Source organism: Martes martes (genome assembly GCF_963455335.1).
Source record: "Martes martes genome assembly, chromosome: 12".
In the NCBI taxonomy this organism is placed as follows: Eukaryota; Metazoa; Chordata; class Mammalia; order Carnivora; family Mustelidae; genus Martes; species Martes martes.
The window spans coordinates 34,729,497-34,747,529 of NC_137900.1; the positions used below are offsets into that span (position 1 = coordinate 34,729,497).

The window sequence follows — 18,033 nt, forward strand, 5'->3', positions numbered from 1 at the left end:
TAAATATGGTAAGCACATCTTGTAAAGCTTAGAGAAGTCACTAAAAAAAAAAAAAAAATCAGGGGGGAGACAAGATGGCGGGGAAGTAGGAAGAGGCGCCTTTTCAACCTGTACCCTAAAGTGAGCTGATTACCTACCAAAGAACTCCGATCACCCATGAAATCAGCCTGAGATCAGAATTATACACGTGTGGATCTCTACGGGGGCCAGAAGACGCCAGTGGGCAGGTAAAGTGGAGTGGGAACATCGGACTGATATCGGAAGATAAACAAAAGGGGGAGGGAGCCACCAGAGGCGACCGATTGGAAAATAATACCCCAATACGAGAGTGCCCTGCATCTGGGGACCAACATTAACTTGGAGTCCTGTTGAAAGCACTCAAAAGAGCAAAGGATCGCGCGGGGAAATTGTGGGAATCGGGGCGGCTAGGGACAGGGGCTTAAGTCCCCAGACCCAGGACAGCCTCCCCTGGCGCTGAGCCAGAGAGAGTGCGGCGGAGAAACCTGGTCTTTGTCCCTGAGCCGCCAGTGCGCCTGAGAACGGGTGGAGTCCGGCTCCCGTGAGGGGCTGGGAGCCACACCAGACGGCAGAATGCGCACCTTACTGGAGATGCGCGCGTGCCTCAACCTCCCCTGAGAGAGGTGCACGAATGCCCAGCCTGGTGTTCTCGGACCCACGCGGCGATAGAGCTGGAGGCGCCGCGCCCCAAACCCTCCCCTGGGAGAGGTGCGCGCAAGCCCAGCGCTCTTAGCCCCAGCCAGCGGAAAAATCTAAGTGTGCGATCGCTGCGTGGAACCTCTCTGGTGGTCTGGAGCTGCCCAGAAAGCCACAGCTGCCTTGGTTTTGCGTACAAGCAGAAGATCCTGCGTCCCCAGGGACCGAGACTCAGAACCTGCTCTGCCAGCAGCCCAGCGGCTGCAGCACCTGCAGGGGAGCAGACTGAGGCTTCTCTCTGAGAGGGAGGTTGGGGTGCAGTTTTCTTTCCTCTAAACCTCCAAAAACCATCAAAAGCTGTCAAGGCGAGAGAAAAGAAGTGAACAAACATAAAAACCTCCAGAGAACAAAAGCCTGAAAAAACTGTTTTTCTCAGAGCCCACCCCCTTGAGGGGGTCAGGAGGACTTAACTCAGGGAACATCATTGACTGAAAACCCACGTGGCAGCCCCCTCCCCCAGAAAACAAATCAGGAAAGAAAAAAAAAAAAAAAAGACTACAAGAGAACCACCACCACTACTTCATAGATACAACTTTTATTTTTAATTCTTTCCCACTATTCTGGTTCATTTTTTTTTCTTTTTTTATATAGATAATTTTTTAACCTATTTACCATCACAGTGAGATGTCCAGTACATCAAATTCCATGATAAACTTCTAACCTGAATTTTTTGATACATACACATGTGTTTTTCTTTTGCTTTTCTATTTTCTTAATTTTTAAAAAAATTTTTAATTTAGTTTAGTCCAGTTTATTCCTTTTTTATTTTTATTTTCTAATATTCATATAGAGTTAAACTTCAAGGTAACCCCCTTTCTCCAAGCAATGCTACCCCTTTAGGTGAACCAATTTTTAATCCCCCTTTTTCTTAGGAAAGTTGAGTCCTTTAACAAAGATATCAAGATACATCCAGGAAGAATCAAAATAAACTTCCTTGCCCACACTGAGAATCTATAACCATGCTCCCATCTTTTTCTTCTGCCAGTGTCTCTGTGTATTTATGTTTGTCCTGATAGTATATAAATCTTATACTTGGGGTTCTTCTTGACAAGGCTCCTCCTTTTTTTGCTTATATATATATATATATATTTTCTCTCGTCATATACTTTTATCATTCTTTTTGTTTGTCTGTTTTTGTTTGTATACGTCATAAATCTTACCCTGGGGCCCATTTGGGCTGAACCTTCTCTTTTATCTTCCCTTTTTTTCCTGTCTCTCTCTCTCCCTCTTTTTTCTTTTTCTTTTCTTTTTTCTCTCATTTGGGTGGGGAATCCTGAGTGCTCAGAAGCGTTCCAGGGTGCACCTTGACTGCACCACGGTCGATACATCCAGCTACATCTGTCCAGTCATCTCTCACCAAAATGACTAGGAGGAGGAATCCCCAACAGAAGAAAAATACAGAGGATGGGCCTTCTGCAACAGAGCTAACGGCTATCAACATAGACAATATGTCAGAAAGAGAATTCAGGCTAACAATTATCCAGGCAATAGCTAGGTTGGAGAAAGCCATGGATGACCAAACGGAATTGATTAGGGCAGAATTGAAAGCGACCAGGGATGATGTTCATAATGTTAGGGCAGAGCTGAAGGCCACCAGGGATGAGGTTCACAACGCTCTCAATGAGTTCCAATCTAATCTAAATTCTCTAAAAGCTAGGGTAACTGAGACAGAAGATAGAATTAGTGATCTGGAGGACAAACAGATAGAGAGAAAGGATCAGGAGGAAGCCTGGAACAAACAGCTTAGAAGCCACGAAAACAGAATCAGGGAAATAAATGATGCCATGAAACGTTCCAACGTCAGAATTATTGGAATCCCTGAAGGGGAGGAGAAAGAAAGAAGTCTAGAAGATATAGTGGAACAAGTTATTCATGAAAATTTTCCCAATCTTGCGAATGGAACAAGTGTTCATGTACTAGAAGTAGAAAGGTCCCCCCCGCAAGATTATAAATTCAAAAAAAACATCCAGGCACCTCATAGTAAAATTGAGGAATCATAATTGTAGATACAATCTCTTGAAAGCCGCTAGGACAAAGAAGCTCCTTACATACAGAGGAAAGCCCATCAGAATAACGTCAGACCCGTCCACAGAGACCTGGCAAGCCAGAAAGGGCTGGCAAGATATATTCAGGGCACTAAATGAGAAGAACATGAAGCCAAGAATACTTTATCCAGCAAGACTGACATTCAAAATGAATGGAGAGATAAAGAGTTTCCAAGACCGGCAAGGCTTAAAAGACTATGCAACCACCAAGCCGACACTGCAGGAAATATTAAGGGGGTTTCTATAAAAGAGGAAAAATCCTAAGAATAGCATTGAACAGAAATATAGAGACAATTGACAGAAAGAAAGACTTCAAAGATAACACAATGTCAATAAAAACGTATCTCTCAATAATCACTCTCAATGTGAATGGCCTAAATGCACCCATAAAATGGCACAGGGTTGCAGATTGGATAAAACGACAGGACCCATCCATATGTTGTCTACAAGAGACCCATTTTGAACCTAAAGATACACCCAGACTGAAAGTGAAGGGATGGAGAAGCATCCTTCACGCCAATGGGCCTCAAAAGAAGGCCGGGGTAGCGATTCTCATATCGGATAAATTAGATTTTAAACTAAAGACGGTAGTCAGAGATACAGAAGGACACTACATCATTCTTAAAGGGACTATCCACCAAGATGATCTAACAATTGTAAATATCTATGCCCCCAATATGGGAGCAGCCAATTACATAAGAAAACTATTAATCAAGATAAAGAGTCATATTGATATGAATACATTAATAGTAGGAGATCTTAACACGCCTCTCTCAGAAATAGACAGATCATCGAAGCAGAAAATCAATAAAGAAATAAGAGCATTGAATGACACATTGGACCAGATGGACCTCATAGATATATACAGAACATTCCACCCTAAAACAACAGAATACTCATTCTTCTCAAGTGCACATGGAACCTTCTCCAGAATAGACCACATACTGGGTCACAAATCAGGGCTCAACCGATACCAAAAGACTGAGATTATTCCCTGCATATTCTCAGATCACAATGCTTTGAAACTGGAGCTCAATCACAAGGAAAAGTTCGGAAGGAACTCAAATACCTGGAAGCTAAAGACCACCTTGCTTAAGAATGCTTGGATCAACCAGGAGAGCAAAGAAGAACTTAAACAATTTATGGAAACCAATGAGAACGAAGACACTTTACTCCAAAACCTATGGGATACAGCAAAGGCGGTCCTAAGGGGGAAATTCATAGCCATCCAAGCCTCCCTCAAAAAAATTGAAAAATCCAGAATATACCAGCTGTCTCTACACCTTAAAGAACTAGAGAATCAACAACAAATCAAACCAACGCCACACATAAGGGAAATAATCAAGATTAGAGCAGAGATCAATGAGGTAGAAACCAGAGATACAGTAGAACGTATCAACGAAACTAGAAGCTGGTTTTTTGAAAGAATCAATAAGATCGATAAACCATTGGCCACACTAATCCGAAAGAAAAGAGAGAAAGCCCAAATTAATAAAATTATGAATGAAAAGGGAGAGATCACAACTAACACCAAGGAAGTAGAAACAATCATCAGAAGCTATTATCAACAGTTATATGCCAATAAGCTAAGCAACCTAGATGAAATGGATGCATTCCTGGAAAACTATAAACTCCCAAAATTGAACCAGGAAGAAATTGACAACCTGAATAGACCGATATCTAGTAACGAGATTGAAGCAGTGATCAAAAACCTCCCAAAAAACAAGAGCCCAGGACCTGACGGATTCCCTGGGGAATTCTATCAAACTTTCAAAGAAGAAATAATACCTATTCTCCTGAAGCTGTTTCAAAAAATTGAAGCAGAAGGAAAACTTCCAGACTCTTTTTATGAAGCCAGCATTACCCTGATCCCTAAACCAGGCAAAGACCCTACCAAAAAGGAGAATTTCAGACCAATATCACTGATGAATATGGATGCTAAGATTCTCAACAAGATCCTAGCAAACAGGATCCAACAGCACATTAAAAAGATTATCCACCACGACCAGGTGGGATTCATCCCTGGGTTACAAGGATGGTTCAACATTCGCAAATTAATCGATGTGATAGAACAAATCAATAAGAGAAGAGAGAAGAACCACATGATCCTCTCAATTGATGCAGAAAAAGCTTTTGACAAAATCCAGCATCCGTTCCTGATTAAAACGCTTCAAAGTATAGGGATAGAGGGAACATTCCTGAACTTCATCAAATCTATCTATGAAAAACCCACAGCAAATATCATCCTCAATGGGAAAAAGCTTGCAGCCTTCCCATTGAGATCAGGAACACGACAAGGATGCCCACTCTCACCACTCTTGTTCAACATTGTATTAGAAGTCCTAGCAACAGCAATCAGACAACAAAGAGAAATAAAAGGTATCCAAATTGGCGAGGAAGAAGTCAAACTCTCTCTCTTCGCAGATGACATGATTCTTTATATGGAAAACCCGAAAGACTCCACCCCCAAACTACTAGAACTCATACAGCAATTCAGTAATGTAGCAGGATACAAAGTCAATGTCCAGAAATCAGTGGCTTTCTTATACACTAACAATGAAAATACAGAAAGGCAAATTAGAGAATCGATTCCATTTACTATAGCACCAAAAACCATAAGATACCTTGGAATAAACCTAACCAAAGAGGTTAAAGATCTGTACTCGAGGAACTACAGAACACTCCTAAAAGAAATTGAAGAAGATACAAAAAGATGGAAGACCATTCCATGCTCTTGGATCGGAAGAATAAACATGGTTAAAATGTCTATACTGCCCAGAGCAATCTATACTTTTAATGCCATTCCGATCAAAATTCCACCAGTATTTTTCAGAGCTGGAGCAAATAATACTAAAATTTGTATGGAATCAGAAGAGACCCCGAATTGCTAAGGAAATGTTGAAAAACAAAAATAAAACTGGTGGCATCACGTTACCTGATTTCAAGCTTTACTATAAAGCTGTGATCACCAAGACAGCATGGTACTGGCATAAAAACAGACACATGGACCAGTGGAACAGAGTAGAGAGCCCAGATATGGACCCTCAACTCTATGGTCAAATAATCTTTGACAAAACAGGAAAAAATATCCAGTGGAAAAAAGACAGTCTCTTCAATAAATGGTGCTGGGAAAACTAGACAGCTATATGTAGAAGAATGAAACTTGACCATTCTCTTACACTGTACACAAAGATAAACTCGAAATGGATAAAAGACCTCAACGTGAGACAGGAATCCATCAGAATCCTCGAGGAGAACATAGGGAGTAACCTCTTTGATATCAGCCACAGCGACTTCTTTCAAGATATGTCTCCAAAGGCAAAGGAAACAAAGGCAAAGATGAATTTTTGGGACTTCATCAAGATCAAAAGCTTCTGCATAGCAAAAGAAACAGTCAACAAAACAAAGAGGCAACCCACGGAATGGGAGAAGATATTTGCAAATGACAGTACAGATAAAAGGTTGATATCCAGGATCTATAAAGAACTCCTCAAACTCAACACACACAAAACAGATAATCATATTAAAAAATGGGCAGAAGATATGAACAGACACTTCTCCAATGAAGACATACAAATGGCTACCAGACACATGAAAAAATGTTCATCATCACTAGCCATCAGGGAGATTCAAATCAAAACCACATTGAGATACCACCTTACACCAGTTAGAATGGCCAAAATTAGCAAGACAGGAAACAACGTGTGTTGGAGAGGATGTGGAGAAAGGGGAACCCTCTTCCACTGTTGGTGGGAATGCAAACTGGTGCAGCCACTTTGGAGAACAGTGTGGAGATTCCTCAGGAAATTAAAAATAGATCTTCCCTATGACCCTGCAATTGCACTGCTGGGTATTTACCCCAAAGATACAGATGTAGTGAAAAGAGGGGCCATCTGTACCCCAATGTTTATAGCAGCAATGGCCACGGTCGCCAAACTGTGGAAAGAACCAAGATGCCCTTCAACGGATGAATGGATAAGGAAGATGTGGTCCATATACACTATGGAGTATTATGCCTCCATCAGAAAGGACGAATACCCAACTTTTGTAGCAACATGGACAGGACTGGAAGAGATTATGCTGAGTGAAATAAGTCAAACAGAGAAAGTCAAGTATCATATGGTTTCACTTATTGGTGGAGCATAACAAATAATATAGAGGACAAGGGTAGATGGAGAGGAGAAGGGAGTTGAGGGAAATTGGAAGGGGAGGTGAACCATGAGAGACTATGGACTCTGACAAACAACCTGAGGGTTTTGAAGGGGCGGGGTGGGAGGGTGGGGGAACCAGGTGGTGGGTATTAGGGAGGGCACAGATTGCATGGAGCACTGGGTGTGGTGAAAAAACAATGAATACTGTTACGCTGAAAATAAATAAAAAATTTAATTTAAAAAAAATCAAATAATAATAGCTCATAAACCAACAGTTGAGATAAAGTGCAATATTAAACAATGTCAGAATTATTATCAGGGATAAAAAGAGACACTCATAAGAAGAATGTCAATCCATCAAAAAACCATAAGCATCATAAATACACATATGCATGCAATAGCAGACTTTCAAACTACTGAAGCATAATCTTTCAGAACTCAGAGTGCAAAGAGACAAAGGTCCCTATGCTAAAATCAACTGTATTTCTATATATTAGCAAGAAAAAACTGTAAATTGAATTTTAAAAATGACTTACAGTTGCATCAAAAACATGAAAATATGTACAGGTACCAAATATACACATACCCAAATATGTGGAAAATGTAATCACTGAAAACTAAAAAATGGCAGTGAAAGAAATTTATTATCCAGAAACTGACTGATAAAATCCATTCAATATCAATCAAAATTTCCTCAGGCATTTTTTTTTTTGTAGGCATTTGCAATATGATCTAAATCACACAGAAATGCGAAGATGCTAGTGTAGCCTAACAATTTTGAAAACAAAATACAAAATACAAAGCTGGAAGACTCATATTACGAAATTTCAAAGCTTACTATAAAGCTATATTAATCAAGTCACTGTATTATTGGCCTAAGGACAGACGTATAGATAAATGAAACAGAACAAGAAGTTCCGAAAGACTCATAAATATATGTTCAACTGCTATTTTTTTTAGAGATCATATTGTTTTTGAAAAAAAAAAAATTTTTATTTATTTATTTATCTATTTGAGAGAGAGAGAGAAAGTGAGAGAGAACATGAGAGGGGACAAGGTGAGAGAGAGAACCAGACTCCCCATGGAGCTGGGAGCCCGATGCAGGACTTGATCCCAGGACTCCGGAATCATGACCTGAGCTGAAGGCAGTCGCATAACCAACTGAGTTACCCAGGTGCTCAAGTTCAACTGATTTTCAATAAAGATGCAAATCTAACTTAGTAAGGAAAGAATAGTTTTTTTGAACAAATGATACTGGGCAACGGACTATATGGGAAAAAAAATAAACTTTTACCTTTACTTTAAACCACACACAAAAATTAACTTCAAATGAATCACAGACCTAACCATGAAAAATAAAATTTAGAGGGGTGTCTGGGTGGCTCAGTCGGTTAAGTATCCAACTCTTGATTTAGGCTCAGGTCATGATCTCAAGATTGTGAGATCAAGCCCACGTGGGCTGTGTTGGGCACACAGCCTGCTTAAGGTTCTCCCTCTCTTCTCCCTTTGTCCCTACTCTCTCTCTCCCTGTCTAAATTAATAAATAAAACAAAATTTAGAAATATCAGGGGGGAGGTGCCTGGGTGGCTCAGTGGGTTAAAGCCTCTGCCTTCAGCTCAGGTCATGATCTCAGAGTGCTGGGATGGAGCCCTGTATTTGGGCTCTCTGCTCAGCGGGGAGCCTGCTTCCTCCTCTCTTTCTGCCTGCCTCTCTGCCTACTTGTGATCTTTGTCTGTCAAATAAATAAATAAAATCTTTTAAAAAAAAAAAAGAAATTTTGGGGGGAAAATTCATAATCTTGGGTAAGCTAAGATTTCTTAGGTCATAAAAAGCACAAAACATTAAAACAAAAGAATAAACCTGAAGTTAAAATGTTCTATTTCTTAAAAAACACTGAGAATGAAAAGTCAAGCAAAAGATCAGCAGAAAATATCTGCAATGTATATATATTTGATAAAGTACCTGGATCCATAATATATAAAAGAATTCTTAAAACTCAATAATAAAATGTGCAGGAATGACAAAGTGAAGATAGTGGTTTCTTCTGGGGACAAAGGAGAAATCTAGGGAATCCTGTTTTAACTATATTAATTTCTTTAAAAATTGCTGAATAGTGGGTACGTGGACTTTTATTATAATTTTATTCTTCGTTTCATGTTTAAAATACTTATAATTTAAACATTAAAAGTTAACACTAAACCCAAAGAGAAAGTTTAATTCATAGTACTCCATGAAATTATTATAGTCATTAATACACTTAATGGTGGATTTTTGCCCATATCTTATTCACCTATGTTTATTTGACATTAAGCACAAGGACACACAAACATGTAAAAGCGAAGATAAGAAAAAGATTTAGTTAGATTTCTAGTTTCTGCTATCCATTCCTACTTGGATGCTTAAATGTTTCTCCATCACTTCGAACAACTTACTAAAAAGAATTCACTGATCTTTCCTCATGTGATAGATTCAGGGTCTTCTGTTTTATTAGTTCTATCATATTACAAGTCAAAAGGAGAGCGTATTAGTTAGGAGCACAAGTTCTAGAGCCAAAATGCCTGGCTTCAAATCTTGACTACCACTCAAAAATTGCCTGATCTTGGGCAAGTTAATTAATCTCTCTGTGCTTCAGGATAAATGTTAAATACATATAAGGTACTTAGAGCCAAACCTGGCAAATAATCATGTTCAATAAATGTTAACCATTCTTTTTTATCTTCTTATTGCTGCTATAACTATTATTACAACTACGTTCTAACTTATCTTTGCCTCTTCCTTTGTTATCCCTTAGTATCAAGGAAAGTACTTAGTCTTGTTACTTGTTCCCAGAACAATCTGACCTCTCTCTCCCTATTTCTGGTCATCAGTAGCGAAGATCTAGACTACTATAGCCTTCTTCTATAAGCCTTCCTTTTCTTCATTTCCTCTCCATTCCAAGCTATTATACACTACTTCAGATTAATCTTTATCCCTTTTCATAAAATCTACTTTCCTTTAGCAGGAGAAGCTCTATGAGGTTTTATAGAAGGAAAAAAAAAGTATTTCACAGTGGGTTATGAATTAATCACTAGAATAAAAAGTATGGCAGAAGAAAGTCTTAAGGTTGAGTTTTAATGATACAAATATGAAAGCAAGCTAAATTTATTACTATGAAAGTAACAAAGACATTATAAATTACCTTTGAGTAGCATTAGCAGTTCCCTATTAAAACAGCAATCACTCCTAATATAGTTGGAGTTTGAGATTTGATTTATTATGAAGATCACCAGTCTTTTTCAAGTAATCACCTCTTTGGGCCCTAGTCTCTTTTGTTATAAATAAAATGTTATACAAATGTCATTAATCTATGCTCCCAGACCCTAGAAGGCAACACTAAGCACAACATTCTTTCCTGATGAGCCCAGGGTAGGCTGAGTTATCCAGAAAATTTATACCAATGGATAAACTAGCAGAGGTGAACCTATGTGTCATTTTGAACTACATAATCTTTGGAGTTTCTCCTAATTTTAAAGGTCTGTGAATCTACTCTAATGCTATACAAATCTATATAAAACTCTTCTAATTTAAAATTTGATAATACTTCTATTTTCATTTATAATTCATTTGATATACTTCTAGAAATCCAGAAAGCATTCTGAAATCTTTCATAAAAATTTGTGTTTAGCTTCAAAGTAATTTGGTTTGAAATTTAAAACTATTTTTAAACAAACTTCACTGTGGTATTTCATTATGATTTTATATTTGAGTGACAATGCATTTTGCACTACTACCAAAATGGGCCCAAAATTTGATACGGGCACACAAAAGTTATACAGCTACTCTTTGAAAAGTACTTCCTAGAAACTTGAAAATAACTTTTTTTTTTTTTTTTTTGGTAACATTTACCTTTTTTCTTCTTTTGCTCTCAGCTGTTCTTCCTGTCTCAAAACTTGAACCATTATAGATTCAAAAACTCCACTTGTCAAGCCTGCCAAACTTCGTGGTGTTGACCGACGCCTTGTTGAGGTACATGCAGTTCCCTTCTCATCCTCCAATCCATAATAGCCTCTAGATGTAACTGCTATCGTTGTCTTTTCTCTCAAGTGCCTTGGAGAAGAATAAGTCAATTCATAAGGTCAAATCTTCTGGGTAAGCAATAAACGCTCTTAAACCAGCATCTTAAGAACAATCTCATTTGCTAACTATATAGGAAGTATATAGTTAAACCTTACTTAGCTATGCTCCAAATTTTAATCTGTCCTTCATTAATTTCTAATTTTCCTTACCCATTATAAAATTAGTCTGAATGACAGACCCTTCACTACATTTAAGAAATACGTAAATCCTGGGGCGCCTGGGTGGCTCAGTTGGTTGGGCATCTGACTTCAGCTCAAGTCATGATATTGGGGTCCCGGGATCAAGCCCCAGGTCAGGCTCCCCACTCAGCACGGAGTCTGCTTTTCCCTCTACCTCTACCTTTGTCCCTCCCCCTGCTCATGCTCCCTCTTTTTTTCTCTCAAATAAATAAAGAAAAAAGAAATACATGAATCTTTCACATTAAAATTAAGAATTAAAACACTATCGCTTTAATGGGCAAAAAAGTTTACTGTTTGCAAAATTAAATGCAGCTTATCTTTTTCGTATTACCTGTCATTGGTATAGGAAAATGCACAATACTACAAAACATTTTGGGAGAGAAAATTCATGGTACATAAATGCTTTGAAGAAATTATAAACAAATGAAACATCACAATATATTAAATACTATGATATATAAGTGCAAATTTGGAAACCTGACTAACCTATAAAAAGAATCTAGGAATCAAAATTCTGTTTTCAGTGTCACACAAATGTCTCCCCACCCTATAATATTCTATTAATGCACGAATATACTACTCTAATACTTGAAAACACTGATAAAAAAGTTTCTCAGCATTTTAATTATCTATAAATCCCCTTAATGAATTTGAAATAATTGATTAAAACCATTTACACTGGAAAAAGAAACATTTATCTTATCAAGTTTTTAAGTCAAAATTAAAACGTGACTTCTAAACTTTTATCTACAAAAACGGCTAATTATAAAAAGCATCAGGGAAAATATCTCCTCTTCTACCTCTGTAAAATATGCGAGAGTCTCTGAAGGTTTTGAACATGCTGTTATTTCTACAATGGCAAAATCAAGTCAATACCCCAAGCAAGCATTCAATATGCTGGATGAATTCCACGTAAATTAAAAGTTGATCCTGTAATCAAATTTTCCTGCTTTCCTAAAGGCTTTCTTTAATGCAAAGCAGGCCAAGGTTCAATGAAACAAACCTTTATGGCATGAAATACAATCAAATGTCTTTCCATCCTGGACTTTGTTCACAGTAGTTTATTACTGTAAGAAGAACTTTTATAACAATCTTAGTCTCAGGCCATCTGGAGCAAGGTTCTACTGAACTACGGCACTATTTTATGTCTTCTTTGTTGTAAGGAAATAATGTTGTAACTGATTAAGCTTCAAGTAGGGCATGAACTTTAAGTTTTCAAGTAATCCTGAAGAATTTGGGCTAATCTTGCCATACTGTTTCAGGCTGTGATTATTTTATGCGCAATAGCATAGATCTGTCTGATGGCTAATTGGGCCAAAAGGAATGTCGGCCAGAAGCAATATGGGTCAAAAGATATGAAGATGATTGGCAATAACAGATACTGAATGGGTATACTTGGGTTCATTTTACTGGTGAACTAACTAGTTCTGTAATTTTAATTACTTCCTCATTAATACTGATGGAAGAGAACATTAATGAACAATATTGCATCGAAACATGATGACATCTCAAAGGTCACAGTATATGCAGAGCATTGGGGATAAAAGTTGAAGGAAACAGGAAGTCACATGGCTAAATTATTATGTAAACAAGCCAGAAACTAAATTTTATCCTTTAATTTCACTCTTACAAGTAGAGAAGATGAAATTATATAAACTATTTTTAAACAGTATTTTCTCAGAACAAAGACCAAAGAGAAATTAATATCCTTTATTACTCATCAGAAAAAATGTATATACTTTGATATATACTTTGATATATACTTTGATATATATCATATGTATATATATATACACATATTATATCATATGTATATATCATATGTATATATCATTCATATATATGATATATATATGTGTGATATATATGATATAGATATGATATATATATATCATATATATGATATATATGAATGATATATACATATGATATATATCATTCATAATTAAAATACAAGAAGGAAAACTATACAGTCTCTTTCATATAAAGGTGTAAAAATTAAAAAGTATAAAGATTACTCAGTGTTGGGGAGAATCTAGAAAAGAAAAATGCTCACAAAACATTATTGGATATGTAAAATTGCAACATTTTTGGAAGTCAATTTGGTAATAATCATTAAGTTTAATGTACTCAAATCCTTTGACCCATCATGGTCCTGGGGAAATTTACCCTACAGATGTATCTCCACAACTGTGAGCAATCTCTCTCTCTCTCTCTCTCTCTCACACTCTCACTCACACACACACACACACACACACACACACACACACACACACAGAGTATTGTTATTGAAAAAGAACAACCTGTAAACATAAATGTCCTTTTATACACAGATTAAACAATGTATACCACAACATGGAATAACATCCATCCATTAAAAGGAATTAGGAAGCCTGTATGTACTCACTATAAAAGATGTCCATATTACACTGCAGAATGTAAAAAAGTTTCTGAATATATCTTCTAATCCAAAAGTAATTATATATAAGTATATGTATGTGTAAACATACACATGGCACCAAGTAGTATGTATGTTTGTGTACAAGTTCAAACTCTCACCTAGACTATTGCAACCTCTTCATGACTAGGGCAACCTGGCTTCTGTTTCTTTCTTTTTTTTTTTTTTTAACTTTATTTTTACTTTTTCAGTGTTCCAAGATTCATTGTTTATGCATCACACACAGTGCTCCATGCAATACATGCCTTCCTTAATACCCACCACCAGACTCACCCCACCCCTTCAAAACCCTCAGGTTTGTTTCTCAGAGTCCACAGTCTCTCATGGTTCATCTCCCTGGCTTCTATTTCTTATCTCCTTGCAGCAACCCAGATCATTCTTTTAACAGGTAACTGGATCATGTCATTCCTCTGCTCTCTCTTGTCCAAAGCCTTTCAGTTACACTTAAAATAAAAAATTTTGAAGGCCTAAAAGATCTAGTGTAATATGACCCACATCTACCTCTCTAGACCTCATTTTCTACCACTCTGCTCATCATAGCTCTTTGTGTTCTGACCACAAAAGTCTCTGAATTATTCTCACTCACAGCAATATCAGCTTTGCCCTTGATCATCCTTGTCCTCATATAAGGAACTCTTCCCCCCAATATCTGCATTGCTAGGCATTATCACTTGATCCAAATCTGATCAAGTGTCAGCATACCTGAGAGGACTTCCCTGACCATCATAACTAGTAAAGGGTGCCCTGTCACTCTTTGTTCCCTTATCCATTTCTTTTTCTTCCTGTTTATCATTAAATTATATTGTATAATTATCTATTTATTTGGTAACTTTCCATCTCACCAGAATGAAAGCTCCAGGAAGACAAGGATTTTGTTTTGTTAATGGATGTAGCTTCAGAGCATCAGACGCATGCATGTGCATGCACGAGTGCGATATTTTTAAGGATACACACCAAGCTGTTTATTTTTCATTTTAAATTTACATACATAAAATTTAAGTTGAAAAATTCCTATTAAGCATTTGTTCCTAACTGTTTGGGCTTCATTTATCAGAAAATAAAATGCAATAAGACAAAAATAAGTTAAGTCTTACCACCAAGTAAGAATTGTCAATCAATAAACAATTAAAATAATACACTAAAATAACTCTCCCTTTCTAAAATTCAAGCTTTTCCTGTGCCTACTCTGAAAATTATTTTATAAAATCAGTCTGACAATAGTTTGAAAATAACAGATTGCTAACTATAAGCAAAAGCTAAGCAATTATTACAGTTGACTCCTTGAGTTTATTTTTTTTTTTAAGCGTGAAAGGTCTTTTCTGTGTTAATACATTCCAAATTTCAGAATTCAGAGGCTTAATAAAAATTGTATCTGTACAATTAAAACTTGGAAATAATTATCCAATCTGTTTAAAAATATTCTACATAAAGAGTTTCAGTCATTTTTTTAACCTATTTACTTAAAAAAATTTTAAGTCTACTACAGCCCTCAGGATCCTGGGAAGATAAACTAAAAAGGAGGTGTTTAATGAAGAGACTAAGGAAAACTAGAAAGGGACAGTGAAGCACTCTTGGGTTAGCTAATGAACTATCATCACTCTTTGCCCAAAAGAGGAAAGAAAAGGGTTAATTACTGGAACAAAGAAAGCTATAATTATAGAAGAGGGCCACAGAATTAGGGAGCACAGTTACTGACAATTTGTAGCCCAGGAAGAGAAAGTTGTTAGAATATCCCAACCCTCTCTGTCCTCCTGTCAGTGCCTCCCACTGACTGAATCCAATCACAAGCCAGACCACAAGGCAGACCAGCTAATGCTGTACTTAGAAATCAGCCTCAGAGAGCACAGAGCACACTGCACAAAGATGGAGATAGATTTGGAGGGATAAATGAAAATTATCCAGTAAAATAAACCTTGATATCAGTCTTCAAGAGCAACTAATTGAAATTAGGGAAGACAACTCTACCAGTTAATTTCAACAAAAACTTTTGCCTATTTGAGCGGTGCCTATGTGGCTCAGTCAGTTAAGCATCTGCCTCAGGTCATGATCTCAGGATCATGACGTGGGATCGAGCCCCACGTCCGGCTCCCTGCTCAGTGGGGAGTCTGCTGATCCTCCCCCTGTTCATACACTCTCACTCACGTGCTCTCTCTCAAATAAATAAATAAGTAATTCTTAAAAAGATAATTTTTTTGGTCTGTTTGATAAGCACCACGATGTAGTGAGCCTGGCTTACAGTGTCCTTCCATCTGGATTTATCCATTTTTATGAGCTTTGAACTATAATAGTCACTAAACCCAAGTACCAAAATAAACTTAACATAAAGCTCTATAACCAAAATTTTCAAAACTAGTGAAGTATCACAATGTCCTTGCCCACACTAATGATATAACATTAATGTTAAAACTTATCTTTAAAATATGTGTAATCTCTGTTTCAGTATCTAGATTGTAACATTTTAACAAATGTATTAATAAAATAATTGATAAATATAGATACATTGAGGGCACATATTCAAAATATTTTCTGATCTTGGGAAAACAGATCACAAAAGTTTGGAAACCATTGCTCAGACTCAGCTGTATCAAATACCCAAAAGAATTTTCAGAAAAAAGAAGCTTTCATACCTATAAAAAGTACTTTTGCATTTATTAGACTATGAAATTTCTCACTTGATATTCTTTACATTCTATTCTCCCAGTTGTTACTTATTCCCCCACATTTTTAAAGAAAGATTTATTTACTCATTTTAGAGAAAGAGAATAAGCATGGGGTTAGGGGGCAGAGGGAGCCTCAAGCAGACTCTGCACTGAGTGCAGAGCCCACATGAGGTCTCACGAAATCACCACCTCACCAAAACCAGGAGTCCCACACTTAACCAACTACTCCACCCAAGCAGCCCTCCCACCCCCACATTTTAAATCACTGCATCATCCAGACCTCCAATCCCTTATTTGATTGCTTCATTTGCTCTAATAAAATTTAGTCTCTTTTAGCTATTCACATAGACAAGTAGTTGGGACCCATCATACATGACAAAGCTCCTCTCTCTTGACCAATTATGTGTCTCAGGCATTCCACTTCTTTCTTGTATCTCAGCCAAAAATTCCTATTCCTAATACCTCCACTACTAGTACTACAGGAAAAATCACCACCTTGTACTGTTGCCTGTGTAACCTAAACTGAATTCAACCCCATCTAAGAGAACTTTTTAAAGGAGGTCAATTCCCTCAATGGTACTCCGTAACAGCAATTTCAAAACATAATGATTATTCAAATGCTTCACCCCATCATAAATTAGTAGCTGACATTCCCCACCACTTGTGTTTGCATTTTTTTTTCTTTAATTAGGCTCCACACCCAGCACGGAGCCCAACATAGGGCTTGAACTCAAAACCCTGAGATCAAGACCTTAGCTGATATTAAGAGTTAGACACAAACAACTGAGCCACCCAGATGGCCTAAAAAACTGGAAGTTTTATGGAAGAGCTCCCTTTTCCTGTTTCTCATAGAACAAAATTACCTAAATACTACCTTAAACTGCACTGAAAAAATGTGCTTTTCATTCTCTTACCAAAGCTAATCCCGCCACTGGTTTTCTAAATTTGCATTTCATTTATTATCTTCTGCAATTTCAACCTCTACAACATGCTAACTATCTTCAGCATACAAATATGTAATATAAAAGTTTATCTTAAAAACAAACCATAGCCGTAGGTGGCTCAGTCAGTTAAGCACCAGACTCTTGGTTTTAGCTCAGGTCATGATCTCAGGGTATGAGATGAACCCCGAGACTGAGATTTTCTCTCCCACTGCCCCTCACCTTGCTTGCACATGTTCTCTCTCTAAAATAAACAAAATCTTTAAATAAATTATTTAAAAAAAAAACTTTCCCCTTGTAAAGAGTGACATCTAAATTCCTGGTCCATTTCATGTTTCATTCACACCCCAATCTGGCATTTGCCTGCACTTACACTACTAAAATCACTCTTCCCAAATGATCTCCTATTTTAAACTTCAAATAATGTTTAAGTTTTTTATTTGAATTCCACTATAGTTAACATACATTAGTATATTAGTTTCAAGTGTACAAAATAGTGATTCAACAATTCCACATATTGCTCAGTGCTCATTATCATAAGTGTACTCTGTAATCCCCATCCCATATTTCATCCATTCCCCCACCCACCTTCCTCATGATAACCATCAGTTTCTTCTCTGTAGTTAAGATCTGTTTCTTGGTTTGTCTCCTTTTTTTCTCCTTCTGCTTGTTTTGTTTCTTAAATTCCACATATGAATGAAATCACACAGTATGTGTCTTCTTCTGACTTAATTCACTTACCATTATACTCTCTAGCTTCATCCATGTG

General features: G+C 37.1%; 1 protein-coding gene across 3 annotated transcripts in view; it reads right to left on the reverse strand.

Annotated features, from left to right (window-relative positions):
* BRD10 (bromodomain containing 10) overlaps nt 1-18,033 on the reverse strand; it is a 133,927-nt gene that overhangs the window by 96,402 nt on the left and 19,492 nt on the right. For 2 of the 3 annotated variants that reach the window (XM_080819167.1, XM_080819166.1), the window contains exon 2: nt 10,796-10,996. The exons of the other annotated variant lie outside the window; for it this stretch is intronic. In XM_080819167.1, the coding sequence (XP_080675293.1) occupies nt 10,796-10,996 (201 nt within the window). The remainder of the gene's footprint in view (nt 1-10,795; nt 10,997-18,033) is intronic. 3 annotated transcript variants of the gene reach the window in all.